The 20,430-nt window shown below is 40.3% G+C and overlaps 1 protein-coding gene across 1 annotated transcript; it reads left to right on the top strand.

Annotated features, from left to right (window-relative positions):
- The first annotated feature begins 6,324 nt into the window (after window positions 1-6,324).
- Window positions 6,325-17,539, top strand: LOC121643801. The gene is made up of 7 exons (XM_041991351.1): window positions 6,325-6,522; window positions 8,896-9,040; window positions 9,121-9,216; window positions 9,467-9,611; window positions 9,682-9,827; window positions 9,975-10,114; window positions 17,145-17,539. The coding sequence occupies exons 1-7, from the start codon at window positions 6,423-6,425 to the stop codon at window positions 17,291-17,293; spliced, it is 921 nt and encodes a 306-aa protein (XP_041847285.1). The 5' UTR covers window positions 6,325-6,422; the 3' UTR covers window positions 17,294-17,539.
- Window positions 17,540-20,430: the final 2,891 nt, after the last annotated feature.

Raw genomic sequence — 20,430 nt, 5'->3', positions numbered from 1 at the left:
TATGTTGTAAGTAGTATGGATTACATGGTCTTCTGTATGATGTTTCAAGTCCCCACCCGCACTCCCCACACCCTTTCTGTCCCTCTCTCTCCCCTCCCTCTTCTTTCTACTTTCTTTTCTCTCTCTCTCTCTCTCTGTCCCCTCCGGTCGAGTCCAGCATTAAGAGTCTGATTTAATAAAGTTTTTCATGTCATCAAGAGGGACTTTATACATGTAGTATAAATCCCTGCTTGATAGAATAAAATTGCCCAGCACCAGACAGCAGCCAGACAATCATTCTGTTTGCAACGATGCTGGACAAGACAGGTTAAAAAAAAAAAAAAAAAAAAAAAAAAATTTGATGTGAAATCTTAAATTTAATTGTAATCTAATTTTATCAATTTTAAAAGATTTAATTTAATCTTTTTCATATATGATTTGCTCAAAATTTAATAGGCATTTAAATTAGTAGTAAATTAGTTTCATTCGTGAATTTATATTGTCCTTGTAATAGAGATATTAATACACACTGTGCAATCATGATTTTTCCTTTAAGGGAGAAAGGCTATCGATAGATTAAGATGTATCATAACCTAATGGTATCATATCCCATGGGCGTAGCGTCCCCCGTGTACCCTGCATCTCTGTCCTCTGTCCCCCGCACTTTTTACAGCCATTACAACCGCTTAATTAAATTTTGTAGAAACACATTTTAAAGCTAAGGCGGCAAACAAACACCGTGTGTGAACAGAGACGGGCTGTCTTTGGTGTGATTCACTTCTTCAGACAAGTTCAGCAAACCAGTCAAGAGGCATAAAACTTTAGAAAGTTCCTTCCAAACAAACGGTGAAAGATGAGTAATGCTGTTGGATGAAGATACTGTTTAGCTAAAACAGAGACGTTCTATATTGTATATTATATATTATATTATGAGGACTTTAAAAGATGACGGATAGATGTCAGTTTAGTTAGCTAAGCTAGCTAGTTAAGGTAGAGGTGGTAGTATCTACTCCCTGACATTTACTTTAATAACTTTTTGGATAAATTGTACTCTTGAGAGTTGTTTTGTTGTAAAACAATCTTTACTTTTACTTAAGTAATATTATTCTAAAGTAACAACAGGCTGCTCTTACTCAAGTAACGTTACTGTTTTGGCTACTCTAAGATTACTCATTTCTAGGTAGAAAATAAGAATATAAATGTATTTGTGTTCCTTTTACTGTTATATTTATAAAGATTTAATTTATTTAGTGGTAACTAAAGTTTAAAGTACATGAATTTGCTGATTACTGATTATTATTTTAAAAGAATGATTACATTAGTGTTATTTGATGAATAAATCAGACGTTAGGCTACACAATACTTCAGTTTTTTCACTAAATTTACTACATTTTCACTACATTTTTACTCTTACTCAAGTAAATAATTGGATGAGTTCTCTTTACTTCTATGCAAATAATATTGCTCAATATTAAATAAGAAATAAAATAAACAATACCCTTACTTGAATTTTTGGCTAATCTACCTTTTAGGAATAAACCCAACCCTCAATCTCTGCACAGAACTTGTGCTCACTGTTGTTTTGCACATATTTTTAAATAATAAATAAATAACAATAGAAAGAGCAGAGTGAGGGAGGAGAAAGTGGGCCAGAGGCCAACAGCAGGGATGAAGGGTCTTCACAGCAGGTGAAGAGAAATTATAACTAAAGTCCGTAGAATAATGGCTGAGAGAAAATATCGGTAGTATTAAAAGGGATTTTGAGGTTAAATTCGACAACAGTTTCACTACTACTACTGTATTCCTAATTCTAGTTCAAAATGTTGCTTTCCACATATTTTTTTATATTTATTTCCACAATAGAAAGAGCAGGGTGAGAGAGAAGACGGTGGCCCAGAGGATAACAGGGATGATTATGCAGGGTCCCAGGTGAGAAAAGAATATAACTAGCTGAGAAAAAGTATGGATAACATGACTGACTTTGTGATTAGTTTCCACAGCTATGTCACCACTACTATTCTTCAGTCTATTTATAAATTTGCTTTGCGTGTTTATATTGGACTGGTGACCTGTCCAGAGTGTACCTGCCTCTTACCTGTTCAATGCTGGGATAGGCTCCAGCTTACCCGCAACCTGTAATGGACAGCACAGAGAATTAATGAATGTTTATATTATTGCAGGAGAAATTATAACTGGCTAAGGAAATATATTTAGGGTAAGAGTGACTCTAAGATGAGCATTTGCGCTGCTATTTCAGAACTACTCTTATTTATACTAATGTTTTTGTCTATGTTGCAGCAGGCAGCACAGGTCATGTGTCAGGGGAGAGACCAGGCTGCAGCACTGACAGGCAGGGAGAGGCTTCAGACAGAGATACAGCACAGCATGGACCTTCTGTGGACACTTTAAAACCACATCAGCCAGATCCTAAGACCATCGTGTCTCAGAGATTGGCAGACAAAACTAAGATTTCAGGAACAATGGTATCAGGACTTCCCTTGGCTTCATTTCATCCCAGGTGTTGAAGGAGCATTGTGCTTTTACTGTCGCAAAGCATTTGAAAAGAAAACATCACAGCTTGCAAAAAACAGAGAGAATACATTCATTTCCACTGGTTTTAAAACTGGAAGAAAGGCCATGAAAGGTTTGCATTACATGCTCGATCAGAATGTAACTAAATAGCTTTAACAATGCAAATCTACGAGACCAGATCAGTAGCTGTGCAACTGTCCAATGTACAGGCATCACAGCAAGAGGAGGCACGGATCTGTCTGTTAGAAAGAGTCCGTGCTGTGCAGTTCTTCACGAGGCAGGGTCTAGCTCTAAGAGGGCATGATGACAGTGAAGGAAATTTTGCACAGCTATTGAAATGGTTGAGTTCCCAAATTGATTGTACATGTCCCCAAGTTCAAAATGAGATCCGGAATTTATTGAGCCACTCAATAATTCTTGAAATTGCAGATAATGTCAGGTCACTTCCGCGACTACAGTTTTCTGTGATTATGGATGGAACACAAGACGTGTCAGGAAAAGAGCAGGAGGCAGTGTGTGAGAGATACGTTGATCATGATGAAGAATTTGTTGGCACGTATGAAGTGTCTGAGCACAGGAGATCACCTTGCAAAGGTTATTATGGATGTACTGCTCCATCTGAATTTGTCAATCACTGGGTTGAGAGGGCATGCGTATGATGGTGCTGCAAACATGGCAGGGGCACAGGCTGCTATCAGGAAGCATCAACCTCTGGCTCCTTATGTACATTGAGGGGCCCATTGTGTGAACCTAATCACACAACATGCCTACACAGCCTCTTCTGTTGTCCCTGACTCTTTGCAGTGGGCTCATGAACTGGGACTGTTTGGCCAGTTAATGAAACTGAAGTCCATTTTTCAGGATATTGCAAAACAAGAGAGAGTGTGGGCCAGCACAGTTCATCAGACCCTTATATCCCACAAGGTGGACTGTACGTTAGGGCGATTACGATTGTTTTCAACAATCATAAAAATGAAAGGATCCGATTATTTTTGTCCTTCGTAGTTTCCTCTTGTGCTGTTTTCAGTTGCAAATCGAGCACAGCAGACATTGCAGCGCTCTGCTGCAGACTCCTCCCACAGCCCCGACTGCTTTAGTTTTATTCAGCACGCGTTGCAAACATTTCACCAGTTATGGGCTGGACACACGGGAGGCGAAGTCGCTCCTTCTCCATCATTTTCTATCAAACTTGCGTGACGAGGCGAAAATTGCTGCCATCCTCCAGCCAAGTGACAGGTGACATTCCCGCAAGTGAACTGATGCGCTCGTTCACGGGGGCTTGTGACCCGACACAAGAAAATAGAAAAATGTTCAATTTTTGTGAGTCGAGACTAAATAATCCAGAGACACAGAGAGATAAACGTTATAAAAAAACAGAACTTTTTCTCAGTTAACACAGTGAACAACTTGGGATTTAAGAAACTCATCAACACGTTGGACAAACGGCATCATGGCCATCTCGTCTCCGTGTTAGTGGAGTATCTCTCCCTGCCCTGGATGATGAGGGTGTTGTGACGAACGTCGCTACAGTCCAGTGTTTTGCCACCGCTGCAGACCTGTGGTCAAGCCGCACCATAAAGCCGTATATTAATGTTTATTCATTTCGACGTGAAAACAAAATGTCTCCAGACTAAGGTTTTTCCAGATCACACTGGGCAGAACGTAGCTACTGGTCTGAGACAAACAAGAGCTACAGGGACCTGGTGGAAAGAAACTAGTCTGTATTACCACAGACAAGCTTCACACACACAACACACACACCCCACCACCAACCCCGCTCGCCCGCTCTCTTTCTCTAATTGTGTTGAATAATCGTGATCTCAATTTCAATCAAAATAAAATAATCGTGATTATCATTTTTCCCATAATCGAGCAGCCCTACTGTACGTACAGGTGTCATTTGTTCACTACTGAACCAGTATCAGCCTGTGCTGTTAGCTTTAGAGGAAATGGCATCTGGTAAGTCAGATTCAGTCTGCAAAGCAAATGGCTTGCTTGAAAAATTACAAAAGGGCAATGTGGTTCTTGGTCTTCTGCTTGCCTTGGAGGTTACAGAGGAACTGGAGTGCCTCAGTAAGTCTCTTCAGAGTCGTTCACAGACAGTTGATGGTATGCTTGCTGCTGTCACGCGCATCAAAGAGAGCATAGCTGAAAAAAAAATCACCTGAGATTTCAAAGTATCAACACCAAAGCATCAGAAATGCATGAAAACCTCAACCTGTCTCCAACTAAAATTCGGGTTTGAAACCCTCCCAAACACCTGGCTGGTGAGGCTGTTGCTCATGTACCTCCTTCCTCAGTCAACTACTTCAGAACAGAAGTTTTCAAGGTTCTGGACACTGTGAGTTGCAATTAACAGAACGTTTAAAAAATGAAGGACTGCTGATGATAAGGAAACTCAAAAAAGTACTCTTAACAGGAGTGACAGATAATGATGTTTTGCTGCAATACTCAGAAGTGTCCAGACCTTCTCTTCAAGTGCAAAATGTTCAAGTCCAAGTATGACTTCCAGTCAAGCAGTCAGGCTGCTATCATCCTGCGAGGTATGTCAACAGAAGTGAGGGGTGTCTTTGAACAAGTACAAATACTTGTGTGATTACTTCTTACTGTACCTGCCTCCTCCGCTGAGGCTGAAAGAAACTTCACTGGTCTTCAGAGGTTAAAAACCTGGCTCCGAAGCACAATGGCACAGTGTTGGCCCAACGGTGGTGCTGTCATATCCACAAAGATAAACTGGACAAACTAAATAGGAGTCAAATTGCTCAGAAATTCTTTGTGGCTAATGAGAGGCACAGAATCCCCTTTGGGTGCTTCACTTAGGTGAGAGGTACAGCTACATATATGTACATGTTCCTTATCTTTAGGCTTCCTTATAAAACATGATAGAGGAAATACTGGCCTATCACAGACAGATATGTATATTTCATTAATTTTTTAATTTGTATAGGTATAGCCCCCACACAAACATTAACATCAATTGTTATTTTATTTTGATTATATTATTGTTTCTGCTTGGGTTTAAAATGAAATCTAGAGCTGATGATATTATTTTGTAACATAGTTAATTAGGAGAGCCTGCAGCATTTGATTCCCTTAGTTCAAAAGGAAAATACTGACACTGATGTTTAAAGATGTAGTTATATGTAATTTCAAAGAGACTATTTGTTTATTACTCATTTATTTGCAGACATTATTCGACTACTGTTTTAGTCAGCAGGCACTGGTCATACCATTTTTCTTAACTGATTAATTTTGCACATCATCGTTGATGATAAAATAAATGATAAAATAGCATCATCTTAATGCTGATATATTTATTGTTGTGTCACTTTCACTTGTTGCTTCTTGCCATTAAATTATGTGGCTTATTACCCTGTTACCTTGTCACTTTCATTTCATTTTGGTGCTGATTTTTTTAAACAGGAAAAGTGTTTTACAGAACTTTTTGTTTTCAGTGTTTTCATTTGGCACTTAATAACCTGGCTACTCACCCTGTAGATGCTCCAGGGTCATTCTACGTAAACTCAACCAGAGTTTGGCAGCTTTAGATTTTAAATTTTGACTTTAAAGTGATATACTATCAAAATCTAAAGAACTAAAGTTGGTTCCCTGGTGCTGTGCTGTTTGTGGTTATGTGGTTCTTTAGCTGCTAAGGATAGATGCAACTGAATGTGAGAGGATGATAAATCACTCAATAGACCTCTAAACAATTTGTCCCCCTCACTTCTAAAATGATGGCTACGCCCCTGTCATATCCACAGGAAAAAGTTGCCTAATTTAATTTAAATGGGCGGGACGCTTGTGGCTACAGACAAACTCTGCATAACGCAGGTTTCCAAAGAGCAAGTGAAGGCATCACTGTTTCCGCCCTGCTTTCCTCTGACATCTCAACAGCTCTGCAGCTCACCAGAATGAAGGACAACCACCTGGGTCGAGTTTTCATCATCGCCGCGTGTTCGTTGGTCTACGTGGCCGTTTTGGTCGTTAACGGGTTGGCCGGAGCAGGAAAAGGTAAGTTCACGGCCCCGGTGGTCCGAGAGCCGGAACCAGTCCGGTCTGTTTACTGGAACCAGAAAACAAGTCGCTTTGCCCAAGCGGAATCAGACACGAGGCTTCCAGACACCCTGGGTTCTGTACTGGACACACCGGGTTCTGTTACTGGACACACTGGGTTCTGTACTGGTCACACTGGGTTCTGTACTGGTCACACTGGGTTCTGTTACTGGACACACCGGGTTCTGTACTGGTCACACCGGGTTCTGTACTGGTCACACTGGGTTCTGTACTGGATACACCGGGTTCTGTACTGGTCACACTGGGTTCTGTACTGGTCACACCGGGTTCTGTACTGGACACGAAGCTGCTCCCACTGAACCACAGGTCGTTTCTTTTTGTTTACTAGAACAACGAGAAGCTGTTTTGTGCTGATTCTGCAGGTTGTGTTTGTTTCTGTAACGGGAAGGAAGAGTTAGCCATAAAATGGAGGGATACAGTCGTTGTTACTGATAACGTAGTTTCCCCGGATCTTCTGGAAAAGTTGGAATGGCGACATGTAAATGCCAGGGTGTGTCCCACATCTGGATGGAAGTTTTTCTTTCTTTAGTGTGTTTCTGACTGCGTTTTTTCTATTAACCCTTTAATTTCCTAACCATGAAACAATAAGAAAAGTTCCTTTTTTAATGTCTTTACTTGACCCTTTAACAAAAGTGTTACAATTTTATTTTTTTATTAATTTTTTTTTTTGGGGGGGGGGTATTTACCATTTATTACCATACATTTATACTCCTGGTATCATAGAGGGCAGAAGACAAGTATGATCCAATATTTTGAGCAAAGTTAGTCCTCAGCCTCCACCTCTAGCCTGTACGTCTCCTGAGACGTCCTCGGCCTCCACCTCTAGCCTGTACGTCTCCTGAGGTGTCCTCGGCCTCCACCCCTAGCCTGTACGTCTCCTGAGACGTCCTCGGCCTCCACCTCTAGCCTGTACGTCTCCTGAGACGTCCTCGGCCTCCACCCCTAGCCTGTACGTCTCCTGAGACGTCCTCGGCCTCCACCTCTAGCCTGTACGTCTCCTGAGACGACCTCGGCCTCCACCCCTAGCCTGTACGTCTCCTGAGACGTCCTCGGCCTCCACCTCTAGCCTGTACGTCTCCTGAGACGTCCTCGGCCTCCACCCCTAGCCTGTACGTCTCCTGAGACGTCCTCGGCCTCCACCCCTAGCCTGTACGTCTCCTGAGACGTCCTCGGCCTCCACCCCTAGCCTGTACGTCTCCTGAGACGTCCTCGGCCTCCACCTCTAGCCTGTACGTCTCCTGAGACGTCCTCGGCCTCCACCCCTAGCCTGTACGTCTCCTGAGACGTCCTCGGCCTCCACCTCAACAAGGCTGCAGGTCCAGATGGTTTCAGCTCCAGGGTTCTGAAAACCTGCTCAGAACTACAATGTTGGATTCTTCAGCACCTTTTTCAACATCAGTCAGAAAAGATTTTCAGTGCTATAGAAAATATCCTGTCCTGTTCCAGTACCTAAAAGACCCAACCATCTGAACCAAATGACTACAGGCCAGTTGTCGTAACATCTCCCCTCATGAAAGTTCCTCAGAGACTGTTGTTGGCTCTCCTCAGTCAGCAAGTCGACACCTTCAGGACCCATTACAGTTAACACTCAATCAGTTGTTAACTCCAGGTGGAACAGGAGTAAACGAAGCGCTGTTTACATCCTGGGAGAAGAGGTGGAGGAAAACAAGTACCTCGAAGTTCAGCTAGACCGGGGGTCTGCAACCTTTACAATCCAAAGAGCGATTTTTCCCTCAGCCCAGCGAAATAAAGCTTAAGAGACCTTTTGAAACAAGACAACTTATCATTTTATCTACTATAGGAAATTTATTTTCAACCACATTTTTATTTTTATTATTAGGCTTTAAAATAAAGAAAAACATGAAACTTTCTTTTATGGGATGTAGATATTTGTGAAAAATTATGTAAAAATAAATGAAGTCCATAGTTTCCAACCTAATGACAAGAAAAACAGAAAAAAATAAATGACTGGTACTTTTAGTGTCATGCTGTAGAAATCTATTGCAAATATTCTGTGAAAAAAAAGAAAAATTGCTAAAAACCTGCATTTCTTTATTATATCTATATTTAATTCTTTAACATTATTAGCCATGTATTAAGAGCCGTTGTGGAAGGTCCAGAGAACCACTTGTGGCTCCGGAGCCACAGGTTGCACACCCCTGAGCTAGACACCAGACTAGACTGGAAATGCAACAGAAGCATCTAGAGAAAAGAACAGAGCAGACTCTGTCGTGCCGCTGGGTCAGACCCACGACATGCTAACTAGCTCAGCGCTGGGTGTCAATAATGCTGAATATTTCTGACTCCTAGGTCCTTTCCACTCCAGTACCGGTAATGTCTCAGCCCGGTATGAGACGGATATCACTCCAGCTGGTTGGACCTTCTCTATCTGGGGTGTTATCTACACCTGGCTGACCCTGATGGTCATTTTCATCACTTCATTTGTCTGCAGAGGGTAAGTCAGCTTTAACAGTCATGCTAAATCTGAACTGCAGCATCCTGCAGGATGAAACTGATAGCTGTTTCTGTGAATAGATCCTGGGCTCAGTGTCTGCTGCCGTACGCCTTCTATTTCTGCTGGCTGCTCAGCATGACCACCAACATGACTTGGCTCCTGCTGTGGGATAGGGAGTAAGTCCTTTGCTTCTGCACAGGGAACACTGACTGGTAAACTGGACAGATTACTGGTGACCTGGAGTAAAATGAGAAACATCACATTAACATTCTGTATCTGGAGGGGAGGCAGGGAAGACAGTTAACATGAAATGTGTAATTGTGTTTTACTGTTTTGTTTGAGGAAAAATAAATAATAAAAATAAACATACACAGCAGTAACACAAAATCTTTGTATCTTTATCCTAATGTTTTCTCTGGTTTTCAGGTTGATGCTGGCCGCTCTGGTTGTGTTGATCTGCATTGTGATTTCCAACTATGGTGCTTTGTTCTTCTGTTGCTTTGCAACAGATTATTATGGGATGTGGTTGCAGACGTATCACCGTAAAACTCTGGCCTGTCTCAGGATTCTGGTAGGTTGGTGTGCGGTCAAACATGAACTTTGTCCCGTCTGAATAACAGCATGCTGTGTGGTTGTATCAGGTCCAGAACGGATTGACGGTCTATGCTACATGGACATCTATTGCCTCTCTGATCAACTTCTGTGTGGTTCTTCATCTGTGGGGGGTTGAGAAGAGCACGGCGGCCACGGCGTGTCTGTGTATCCTGTTTGCAGAGGTGGTGGGATGGTAAGCTTTGCTGTTATTACTTTACATCATTACTCTGACCCCTCTGTCATTGTTTGGGATTTCTTTCTTTTAGGACATTTTAAGAAATTGCAGCAAATTCTTTTCTTCAGTCCTTTGATGTTTGCTTTGCTGTGTCTCTTTGTTCAGGTTCATTCTAGAAAACTGGGTTCTGGACCGCTGGACCAGAAACATTCTGACTGTCTACCCTGTGGTGATCGTTGCTCTGGTTGGAATCCTCTACAAACATTTTAACCCAGCTGATCCCACCCCAAATTCTGTCTTTACTGGTGAGTTTAACATCATGAACACACACCGACCGTCCACTTTATCAGGTCCACCTTCTAGTACCGGGTTGGACCCCCTCTTTCCTCCAGAACTGCCTTAATTCTTCGTGGCATAGATTCAACAAAGGTTTGGAAACATTCTTTTGAAATTTTGGAGGCAGCTGCTCCCGCGACCCGACTCCAGAGAAGTGGCAGAAAATGGAGCGGCCTCGCTCCTGGCACAGCGTGGTTACTCCCCTCACTTTTAATTGTAAACACACAGACAGTCACGAGCGGGGAAGGTGAGGGCAATGGCTTCTTTTCATACCCGTTTCCTGTGCCCTGTGACCGCGGGGGCTCTGGCTGGGGCCTTCCTCTGCCGCCCTCGGGGTGGGTCCGGGGTAGTCTTTTGTGGGGAGACTTGGATTCGTGGGAATATACCAATATTTATATATGTATGTATGTATGTATATATACGCACACATACTTTTATATGTGTGTTATGTTTTTTTTTGTTTGTTTTTATTACGTTTTTTGTTAAATGAAAAAGACTGAATTAAATAAATGGTAAGAAAAATTCTAAAAGCTGGAAATATCAGATTGTTCTGCACACTCAATTCAAAACATCAAACGTTTTAACTGCACATGTGAGACACTGACTTGCACAAAAAAGAGGAAAATAAAGTGTGAATAACGTTTGAATGAAATCATTGTGACTTACATTCCACCTTATCACACACAGAGTTTCACTCGTTACGTCAATGCAGGCACAGTTTGAACAAACTTTATGTATAACTTTGTATGTAGTTGGTTTACTCTCTTCTGGTCTTTTACCTTCAATCTGTTTTATGTGCTCACTGGTTATGTTGTTTTAACCTAAATTATACAGCATAACCCTGAACAGAGTCTTCAAGGCTGGTTTTCTAAAATTTACAAGCTCCATTACCCTCCTCCTTTATCCGGGCTTGGGACCGGCAAAGTGACCCAAATGAGACACTTTGGCAGAGTTACTTGGGTTTTTTTTGTTTTGTTTTGTTTTGTTTTGTTGTTGTTGGTTCTTTTTGTTTTATATATATATATATATATATATATATATATATATATATATATATATATATATATATATATATATATATATATATTTATATATTTTAAATAGTTTTTTTTAATAGTTTTTTTATTCTTGATTTTATTGTAGTATAGGATTTGATTTTGTTTAGTTTTAGGGCTTTAACACTCTGTTTCCTTCTGTTTCTGAACTCAAAATTGCCTTTTCTTTCCAAGTTGCTGGAGAAAGCTGTTTTATCCAACTTCAGTCATTTTTAAATGGTCTTAACAATGTCTGCTAGACGGGTTTTTAAAAAAAACCATGGCATCTCGTATCACTGCTATGCAGACAATACACTGATATACATCCCTCTGAAGTGAATCAGCCAGACTCCTAAAAACTCCTTGTTAAACTGTTTAGAAGATGGTAAGTCCTGGATGGTTAAAATGTCTTTTTAAATGAGGAAAAGACTGAAGTCCTGTTCCTTAGAACTCCAGGCTACCACGCTGTGGATCTTGATATTGGGCCTTTATACCAGTATACACTGCACTGGCTAACTGTTTCTTTAGAGTTGAGTTTAAGATTGTGTTGTTTGTTTTTAGGTCTTTTAAATCTTGTTTGAAGACTTATTTTTACTCAAGTTCTTCAGCATTGGCCCCCATTTTAAGGATTAAATGTAATTTATTTAGTCCTAGGAGGCCAACCAGAGCTTGACAGTTTTCTCCTGAGGGGAATATTTGGTGGGATGATGTTGTGATTCTGGGTGGGATGACTCCTGTTGTCGTTTTATTGACAGTTTTCCCTGGTTTGTGTAAGCTTTTGGGAGAGTGGTGAATTGTTTCACTGGTGTGATGGTTGCTTGGCTGTGGTTGCCCTGCTGTTGAAAGTGTTTTTATGCCTTGAAGCAATGTAGGGGAGAGGACAGTAAGGATTTAGTTCTTTGGCGGTTTTTGGGACAGTTGTTGTCCTGCCGTTCAAAGTGTGTGTATTCCTTGGATCAATGTTGGGGAGAGGACTGTAAGGTCTCAGTTCTTTGACGGGTTTTGGGACCGTTGTTGTCCTGCCGTTCAAAGTGTTTTTATGCCTTGAAGTAATGTTGGGGAGAGGACAGTAAGGATTTAGTTCTTTGGCGGTTTTTGGGACAGTTGTCCTGTCATTTGCACCTGCAACTATATCCCTTACTGTAACTTGGTGTCCGGCTTGTCTTTTAACACCTGGCACCATGGCGGTGTTTTTGTTTGGCAGTGGGACATGCATGTCCCTAGCTGCCTGCAATTTTTTCGCGGCACGCGTCTCGGGAGTATCATACCAGCCTAATGGTTTTCCTCTCGGAACTGAACTGAGATGCATATTTGGCTTGATGTTATAATTTAGAAGACGTTCAACATTAAGCCCCTTCTCTACAGCCTTACCAACTTTAGCTGTTATATAATCCTTACGTTCTCGTTCTATTTCCTCACGCTCTTTTATAGCTATCTGAATCACTTTTTCCTTTTCTATTCTATCCTGCTTTTCTCTAAATGCACATCTTTCTTTATGAAGGGCCATATTTTCTAGACAATCTGAATCACGAGTTTCCTTTTCAACTCGACGCTTCTTCTCTTGTTCTAGATTATATAATCTATCAGACTCGAATGCTCTTAGACCTTCTACGTATTTCTGCTGACACTCTGCATCTTTTAAAATCTTATTTTGCCTTATCTGCTCTAAAAGGTCTCTCTCATGTAATTTAGCACTTACCTTTTTATTCTGCCTGGCCTGCTCTTCTCGCATTGCCGCCATGACTCGTTGCTCTGTTTCCTCTCTGAATAATTTCTTTTCGAAAAGAGCTTCCTTAGCAGCCTTTATTTTATTTGTTTCAGCCAGTTTTTCTGACACAATTTGTGTATTTATCTCACGGCGTTTATTGGTCAAAGCTCGGTCCTCATCTAATTTCCGCTGTTTAGCTTTCATCTCATAGTTATAACGGAAAAATTCATCCCCTTCTTCAAGTCGGGCTTTATAGCTCATTTTTTTGGAGATTCTTTGTCGTGGCTGATTTTGCCGGAGAAAATCCCTGGTTCTCCGTTTCTCGGCCTCTTGTATCGCTGAATCTGGAATCTTCTTCAAATCCTGGTCTCTTTGCCATTTTTGTTCCTCCAGTTTCAACTGTCTCTCTGTTTCTGCCACCATTTTCCTTTCTGCAATAATCTTCCTGTTAGCCTCACAATTAATACTGTCCTTTCTCTGTTTTTCTCTAGCTAAAGCCTCATTATATTTTAAGGCTTCAGAATTATGTCTTGCTACACTCTCCTGGTATTTCCTGTCTTGGTCTTGTTCATGTTGTCTTTTCATGTTATTAATTGCTTTCAGATTTTCGTTTTCTAAATAGCACTTTTCTGTTCTGTATGTTGTATTGAAATTTTGAACATACGGATCTTGTTGAAGATGCCTTCTTTGGATAAGTTTATACTTGGCCTGCCGTTCCTGGTTTTCGAACTCTCTCTGCTGGGCTATAAGCTTGTTCAGACGCTCTTCGTTTTGGAGTTTTTCAGCATCCCTTTGTTGACGAAAAGATTTAATCTTTTCTTTCATTTCTATATAATGTAAGTCATGTTTTTGCTTTTGGATTTGATAATTTCTTTCCACCATCTCCTGTCTAGTTATGGGTTTCAGTTGTTCCACTGATGGTAGCTGAATCTTATTTATTCTTGAAGCCATTTCTAATTAAACAGAATTTCTCTCACGTTAAAGTTGTGATGAAGAATGTTTCAGAGCTGCTAACTTGTGAATGATATCAAAATAATGGAATTATATGATATATATAAATCACACCAAAGGACAGATGACATCATAAAATCAAAGGACAGGCCTAGCCATGGCAACGCACAAGAATTCCATGTGGGTGGGGCATTGTGGGCGGGGCCCACAATGACCCGCCCACATTGTATCTGCTCTAAACTTTTTTTTTTTTTTTTTTTTTTTTTTTTAACGATGTCAGCATCAGAAAATTTAAATTTTGCAGTTACATTAAATGGAACTAATACTAAGGACAAAAATGTAATAATAACTACCTCAGACATATGATTTACTGTCTTTTACCCCGCTGCATTTTTTCTGAAATGCTATCTTCAAAGACATTAATTGGAGACAAATTTGCTATAATAATAAGTTTTTTGCACAAATAAAGTCAAAGAAATTCATTTTAAAATAATTCAGCTAATTTATCCTACAAACCAAGTATTAAAAAGATACAGAAATGAGATCCCAGAATTTTGTACCTGGTTAAGTCATGCCCAGAAGATGCCATGCACTTTTTATTTTTTATTGTGTCTATGTCAGGTTTTTCAGGATTGAACTTTTATGTTATAATTTATTTGGTACTTCTATAATTTTAACAAAGAAAGACTTTTTCTATGATAAAAATGATCTTGGAAAGGACTATATATTCATTCTGAACTTTTTTATTTAGTCTGCTAAATATCTTTTACATAAATGTAAATGTACAATACCCAATACTCAACTACCAACCAATACTTTGAAGCACGTAATGGTCCAACAAATCCGAAGGCCATCCAAACTTTGGTCATTTATAATAAAGTGAAATCCCCTCTGTAAAATATTTTACTGTTGTACCCCTGAGCTATGTTTTTATTATGAGAGAGAGCAAGAGAGAGAGAGAGAGAGAGAGAGAGAGAAAACCCCAATTCTGAAAAAATAACACCAAGAGGGAAATTCTTTTGGGATGCTGGTTTTGGAAATATAAATTGGCATTAAAAGTGGCTTGTTCCTTTTAAATTCTGTATCTCAAACAAAATCAGAGAATTACACTTAAAGACAAACATTTACCCATCTAACACATAGAGAAATTGTTGGTAGCCTTCAGTTAATGAAAGAAAAACTCACAATGTTCACAGGAATAACCTGAATCTGACAAAAGAAATAATAAATAAAAATTCTCTAAAATTTAACCAGTGAAAGTCAGTTATTGCTTTTCAACCATGTTTCAACAGAATTATTTAAAAAAATTAACTTATGAAACAGGCCTGGACAAAAATGATGGTACCCCTAGAAAAGACTGAAAATAATGTGACCAAAGGGTCATGTTAATCCAAGGTGTGTCCACTAATTAGCATCATAGGTGTCTACAAGCTTGTAACCAGTCAGTGGGCCTATATATAGGCTACAGGTGGCCACTGTGCTGTTTGGTGACATGGTGTGTACCACACTCAACATGGACCAGAGGAAGCAAAGGAAAGAGTTGTCTCAGGAGGTTAGAAAGAAAATCATAGACCAGCATGTTAAAGGTAAAGGCTATAAGACCATCTCCAAGCAGCTTGATGTTCCTGTGACTGCAGCTGCACATATTATTCAGAAATGTAAGATCCATGGGACTGTAGCCAACCTCCCTGCTGTTAGGTTGGACTGAAGTTTGTTGCTTCTATCTGCTGGATCTTTGTCTCCTCTTCCTGTTTTCTGCTTTTCTTTTTACGTCTCTCCATTACTGTCCTTTTTGTTCCTGTTCCCTCCCGTCAGGTCCAGCAATCCGAATTAAATAAGATAAAACAATATATGTAAATAAAGAAATAAAAAATTAGATCAAGAGGGGCCTTATATCCATAAACCTCTCCTTGCAAAAGCAAATTGGTTCAGCACAACACAGCAAGACCATCATTCTGCTGTTACCGTGCTGGACAGGACAAGTTAAAAAGAAATAAAAAGTTAAAAAAGACATTTTGCTCCATATTGACATGACAGCATCACACAGCTGCTGCAGGTTTGTCGGCTGCATCCATGATGAGAATCTCCCGTTCCACCACATCCCAAAGCTGCTCTACTGGCCTGAGATCTGGTGATCAGCTGTTTGACCTCTGATCAGATTTGTGTTTACAACACAAATATTTTGTCAGGAGCGAAGGCTTGAGGCTGAGGTGAGGACCCAGATGCAGGCAGATGAGGCAGTAAGCAGACAAATGTGATAACCCAGGGTTTAATTCCAAAGAAAAAGGAAAACTGATACAGACTGGAACATGGGGAACAACAGTGATCTGGCACGGAGGAACTGAAACCAAAGGCTTAAATACACTGACTTGACAAATAATGTGTGTATGTACAAAAAACGTTTGTTTTAAAATATTTTTTTTTTACCAGATTTAGACCAGATTTTTCCTAATTGTGTCAAACCTGTGAAAGCTATAAAGATGTCCTTTCAGTCAGCTAAGATTTTATTTTTTGTGACACCTTTAAACTTTGAATGATATTTCTAGGTGAAAGTAAGCCTGAGCTGGAAGTATGACTCATTTCATTCCTATGGGACGAAAGTTTACACTGCAGTGTTGCAGACGTCTGTACAGCGAAATTAAAAACACACTAATCCCAGTCGAGACTTTTTCATTTAAATTTTCTGGTGGCATCGAAACTGCAAGTGGAATTAGACACTGAAAGTCATGACACAGCGATTGTGACATGTGTGCCTAATGCGTTCTGCACTGGCACCCAAATGAACTAAATACTTAGAGTTTCATTATTTAAGTGTTGTAGGTTATATAGTAGTAGTTTATGTAAACCCTGTACACATTATTATTACTATATTATTTTCATCATTCTTCATTGTTGCTATAAAACATGTTACGATGGTTATTATTACTGCATCCATCCCTTACAAACATGTATTGTTGGTTAAGGTGATACATGCTGAGTATGTCATTATAATATGATGTATATGGTGTTGCCTAGTACTAATAATGAATGTGGTATATATAGTGACTGATGTTTGTTATAATAGAGAATAGGGAGGGATAAAAAACTTGAACTCAGATGATCTTATATGTAAAAACTGGTTTTCTTAAATTGTAACAAACTTGCAAAAATAAGTTATTATAATAAATAAATAATGGGGACATATAATAATAAATAATAAGGACATAAAGATAAACTGACAGATTAGTTAAGCAGTTTAATTTAAATTGTGGTGCTGAAGCAGAAAGTGTATCATGATGATGTGATTTTACTCTCTGGTCTTGTCAGTCATACTGCTGGTGTTGGCGTGCATCCTCATGGTTTCCCGGCTGTGTACAGTCATCTGGAGGAACAGGTGGAGGCCTCTCCACTCACCGGGTTCAACCAGACGCATAGTGTCACCTCTCGACGGCAGTACGTTCAAGATCCTTTCCTAAGGAAACCTGAAGCCACTGGTGCCTTCAGGAGTAACTCCAGTTTTAAAATCAGCCTTTGCTCATCCTGAATTTCCATAGCATGAATAAGAATTGTGGGAAAAAGCAGAAGATCTTCTCTTTATAAACAGCTGAAACACTTTCTATAAGATCTTAACTGTATACAACTTTAAAATTTAATTCTATCTTTGTTTCAAGTTCTTCTTTTTCCAAAGCCATGTATCGAATTAAAATGTATTGTTTACATTAGTTACAGATTTAATATCTTTCTTTAGTCAAATTACTGCATACCAATGACGTATTATGAGTTTAATGTTAAGTGTTATTTTTGGTAAGATTTGATTTGCTAATCAAAGTTTTCTGTTCGTGTATAAAACAAAGAATCTTCAGAAACATAAATGAGAACTGAGTTTTTGTCTTTGGACCTTTTTGACCCTGTACTTTAAAATAATGTTTTGGTTTCTTTTTGTTGCCTCTGTTGTCAGTAACTAGTCATTTTCCAGTGAAACCCAGCAGTTTTCTCATTTCTAAAACCTATCATGTGCGAGACTGTAGAGTTATAGTCTTTCTTAGCAAAATCAAGAAACAGATGAAAACATAGAGAAATATGTCATGGCCCTTAGATTATTAGCCAGAACCTGTAATTCTGGGGACATTCATTAATTAGAAACCATGTAGTGTGTTACAAACAGTCAGGCACTGAGAGGGAGGTTGCTCAGGGAAGACTGAGGCTGGACAAATGCCTGAAGCTATGCAGAGCCTGGAACTGTCAAAATAGACCGGTAAGACTTTAAGGACAGATAGAGGAAGTACATACAGTGACACACACACACACAACAAAGAAACCAAAAGACATGACATTTGCTGTCGGTTTGTTGGAAATCACGAGCAAAAGAAATGCAAAAGAAAAATGTCCAGCTTTTGGCAAGAAGTGTGGCAAACAAAACCACTTTGGGACACGATGCAGGTCAAAAACACAAAGTCAGATATAAGTCTTTACATGTGGTCTCAGAACAAAACAATGAAAGCTGGAACACACAGAAAGTTCTTCTCAAGTACAAGACAAGCTTTACAGATTAGAGTTTCAATGGGCCAGGCTTTGGGAGGGGGACCATTTCATAGAAATAGGCCAAAGCATTCAACTGCTGAAACTGGCAAAATGCAGGCTGACAGTTCAAAGTCAAAGTCACTTTATTTGTCAATTCTGCAGTATGTACAAGACATACAGAGGATCCAGATTTAACTTTCACTCAGACCCAGGGTGCAGACAATAAACATTTAACATGCATCTTTAAGTAAAAAAAAAGGTCTCTTCTACGCTATACAATATATAAAAGACTATATTATGCTATATAATAGAATAAAAACAAGATAATATAAATAATGAAAAAGGCACAAGTAGCAGCATTGGGTAAAGAAAACCAGATAGTGCAAAATGGATACAGTGGTGCAAATGGCATGGCAGTTGTGCAGGTTTAGCTTATATACTGGTAAGTTAAGTGACCATAAACAGTTCAGAGCTGGTGGGAGGGGGGTTCAGAGTCTGGAGGTTTTGGGCAGGGGGCAGCGAGGGGAGGGGGGGCAGGGCAGGGAGAGAGTTTAGCATCCTGACAGCCTGGTGGAAGAAGCTGTCCTTCAGTCTGCTGGTCCTGGCGCTGAGACTCCGCATTCTCCTCCCTGAAGGCAGCAGACTGAAGAGGCTGTGTGACGGGTGGGTGGGGTCACCAGCGATGCCGAGAGCTTTGCGGGTGAAGCGGGTGCAGTAGATGTCGTAGAGGGAGGGGAGAGGGGCACCGATGATCTTCTCGGCTGTTCTCACAATGCGCTGGAGGGACTTGCGACAGGACGCGGTGCAGAAGCCGTACCACACTGTGATGGAGCTGGACAGGATGCTCTCCACAGTACCTCTATAGAAAGTCTGCATGATGGGGGCCGGGGCTCTAGCTCTTCTCAGCTTGCAGAGGAAGTAGAGGAGTTAATGGGCTTTCTTGGTCAGTGCTGTTGTGTTGTTGGTCCAGGAGAGGTCCTCTGAGATGTGTACACCCAAGAATTTAGTGCTGCTCACTCTCTCCACAGCAGCACCGTTGATGGTCAGAGGAGCATGTTGGGAGTGGACTCTCCTGAAGTCCACAACAATCTCTTTTGTCTTCTCAACGTTCAGAGAGAGATTGTTGAGTGAGCACCACAAGGCCAAGTGGTTCACCTTGCTCCGGTAGTTTGTCTCATCCCCGTTACTGATGAGACCCACAAAGGTCGTGTCGCCCGCAAACTTGATGAAGAGGTTTGAGCTGTGCAGTGGGGTGCAGTTGCAGTGATGACCCCTCTCAAAGAGGAACTGCAAGACCTAGAGAGGAGAAACATCATAGCTCTGGTGGAACGATACACAGATTGGATAATCAACATGGTGATAGTGACAAAGCCCAGTGGAAACAGTGGATTTGCATTGACCCCAAAGGAGCCACTTTCCTCTCCCTACAATAGAGGACGTCCTCTCAGAACTTTCTAACACTCCGATATTCAGTTAGTGGTGTAAAGCACAGCTCTTTTCCTCACTCGCAAGCTGTTTACACAATAGAAAACACACCTGTTCTGACTTAGACTATATTATTTCCCCAAAAGCAATATACCCAGAAACTTTATTTTACACAAATATTAATACACTAAACAGTTACAAACAACTACAAAAAAGTGATGCGGTATAAATCACACATACAAAAAAAGAAACCCTCCACTTGGTTTTACCCAATTATCTAATACAGTGGTTCATTGTCCCTATTTAATAAAAAAAATAATAAATTTAACTTAATTTAACTTTATCGAAGGACAGGACTCAGAAAACATTATTTATGGTGAGAATCTCACTTTTGAAAGCAAAAAACCAAGCATGTTTAGCATGGGGTGGGGCAGGAAGCCGATGTTTTTTCAGTATTTGCATGAAGGGGGTCGCAGAGGAAAATAGGTTGGGAACCAATCTGTGACGTCACCCACACCTGCAGCTAGGAAGTGCTGGTTGGCCAATCCAAAAGACTTATCCTGCAAGGTGGGTCCAAACAAAGAACAATGTTAAATATTAACATGATAACAACTGCAACACAATACCAACACAAACAACCTGGAACAGTAAATGCAGCGCAGTCACA

This window comes from Melanotaenia boesemani, chromosome 8, assembly GCF_017639745.1.
Source record: "Melanotaenia boesemani isolate fMelBoe1 chromosome 8, fMelBoe1.pri, whole genome shotgun sequence".
In the NCBI taxonomy this organism is placed as follows: Eukaryota; Metazoa; Chordata; class Actinopteri; order Atheriniformes; family Melanotaeniidae; genus Melanotaenia; species Melanotaenia boesemani.
The sequence above is the reverse complement of the archived record's forward strand: the minus strand, read 5'-3'. Positions and strand labels throughout refer to the sequence as shown.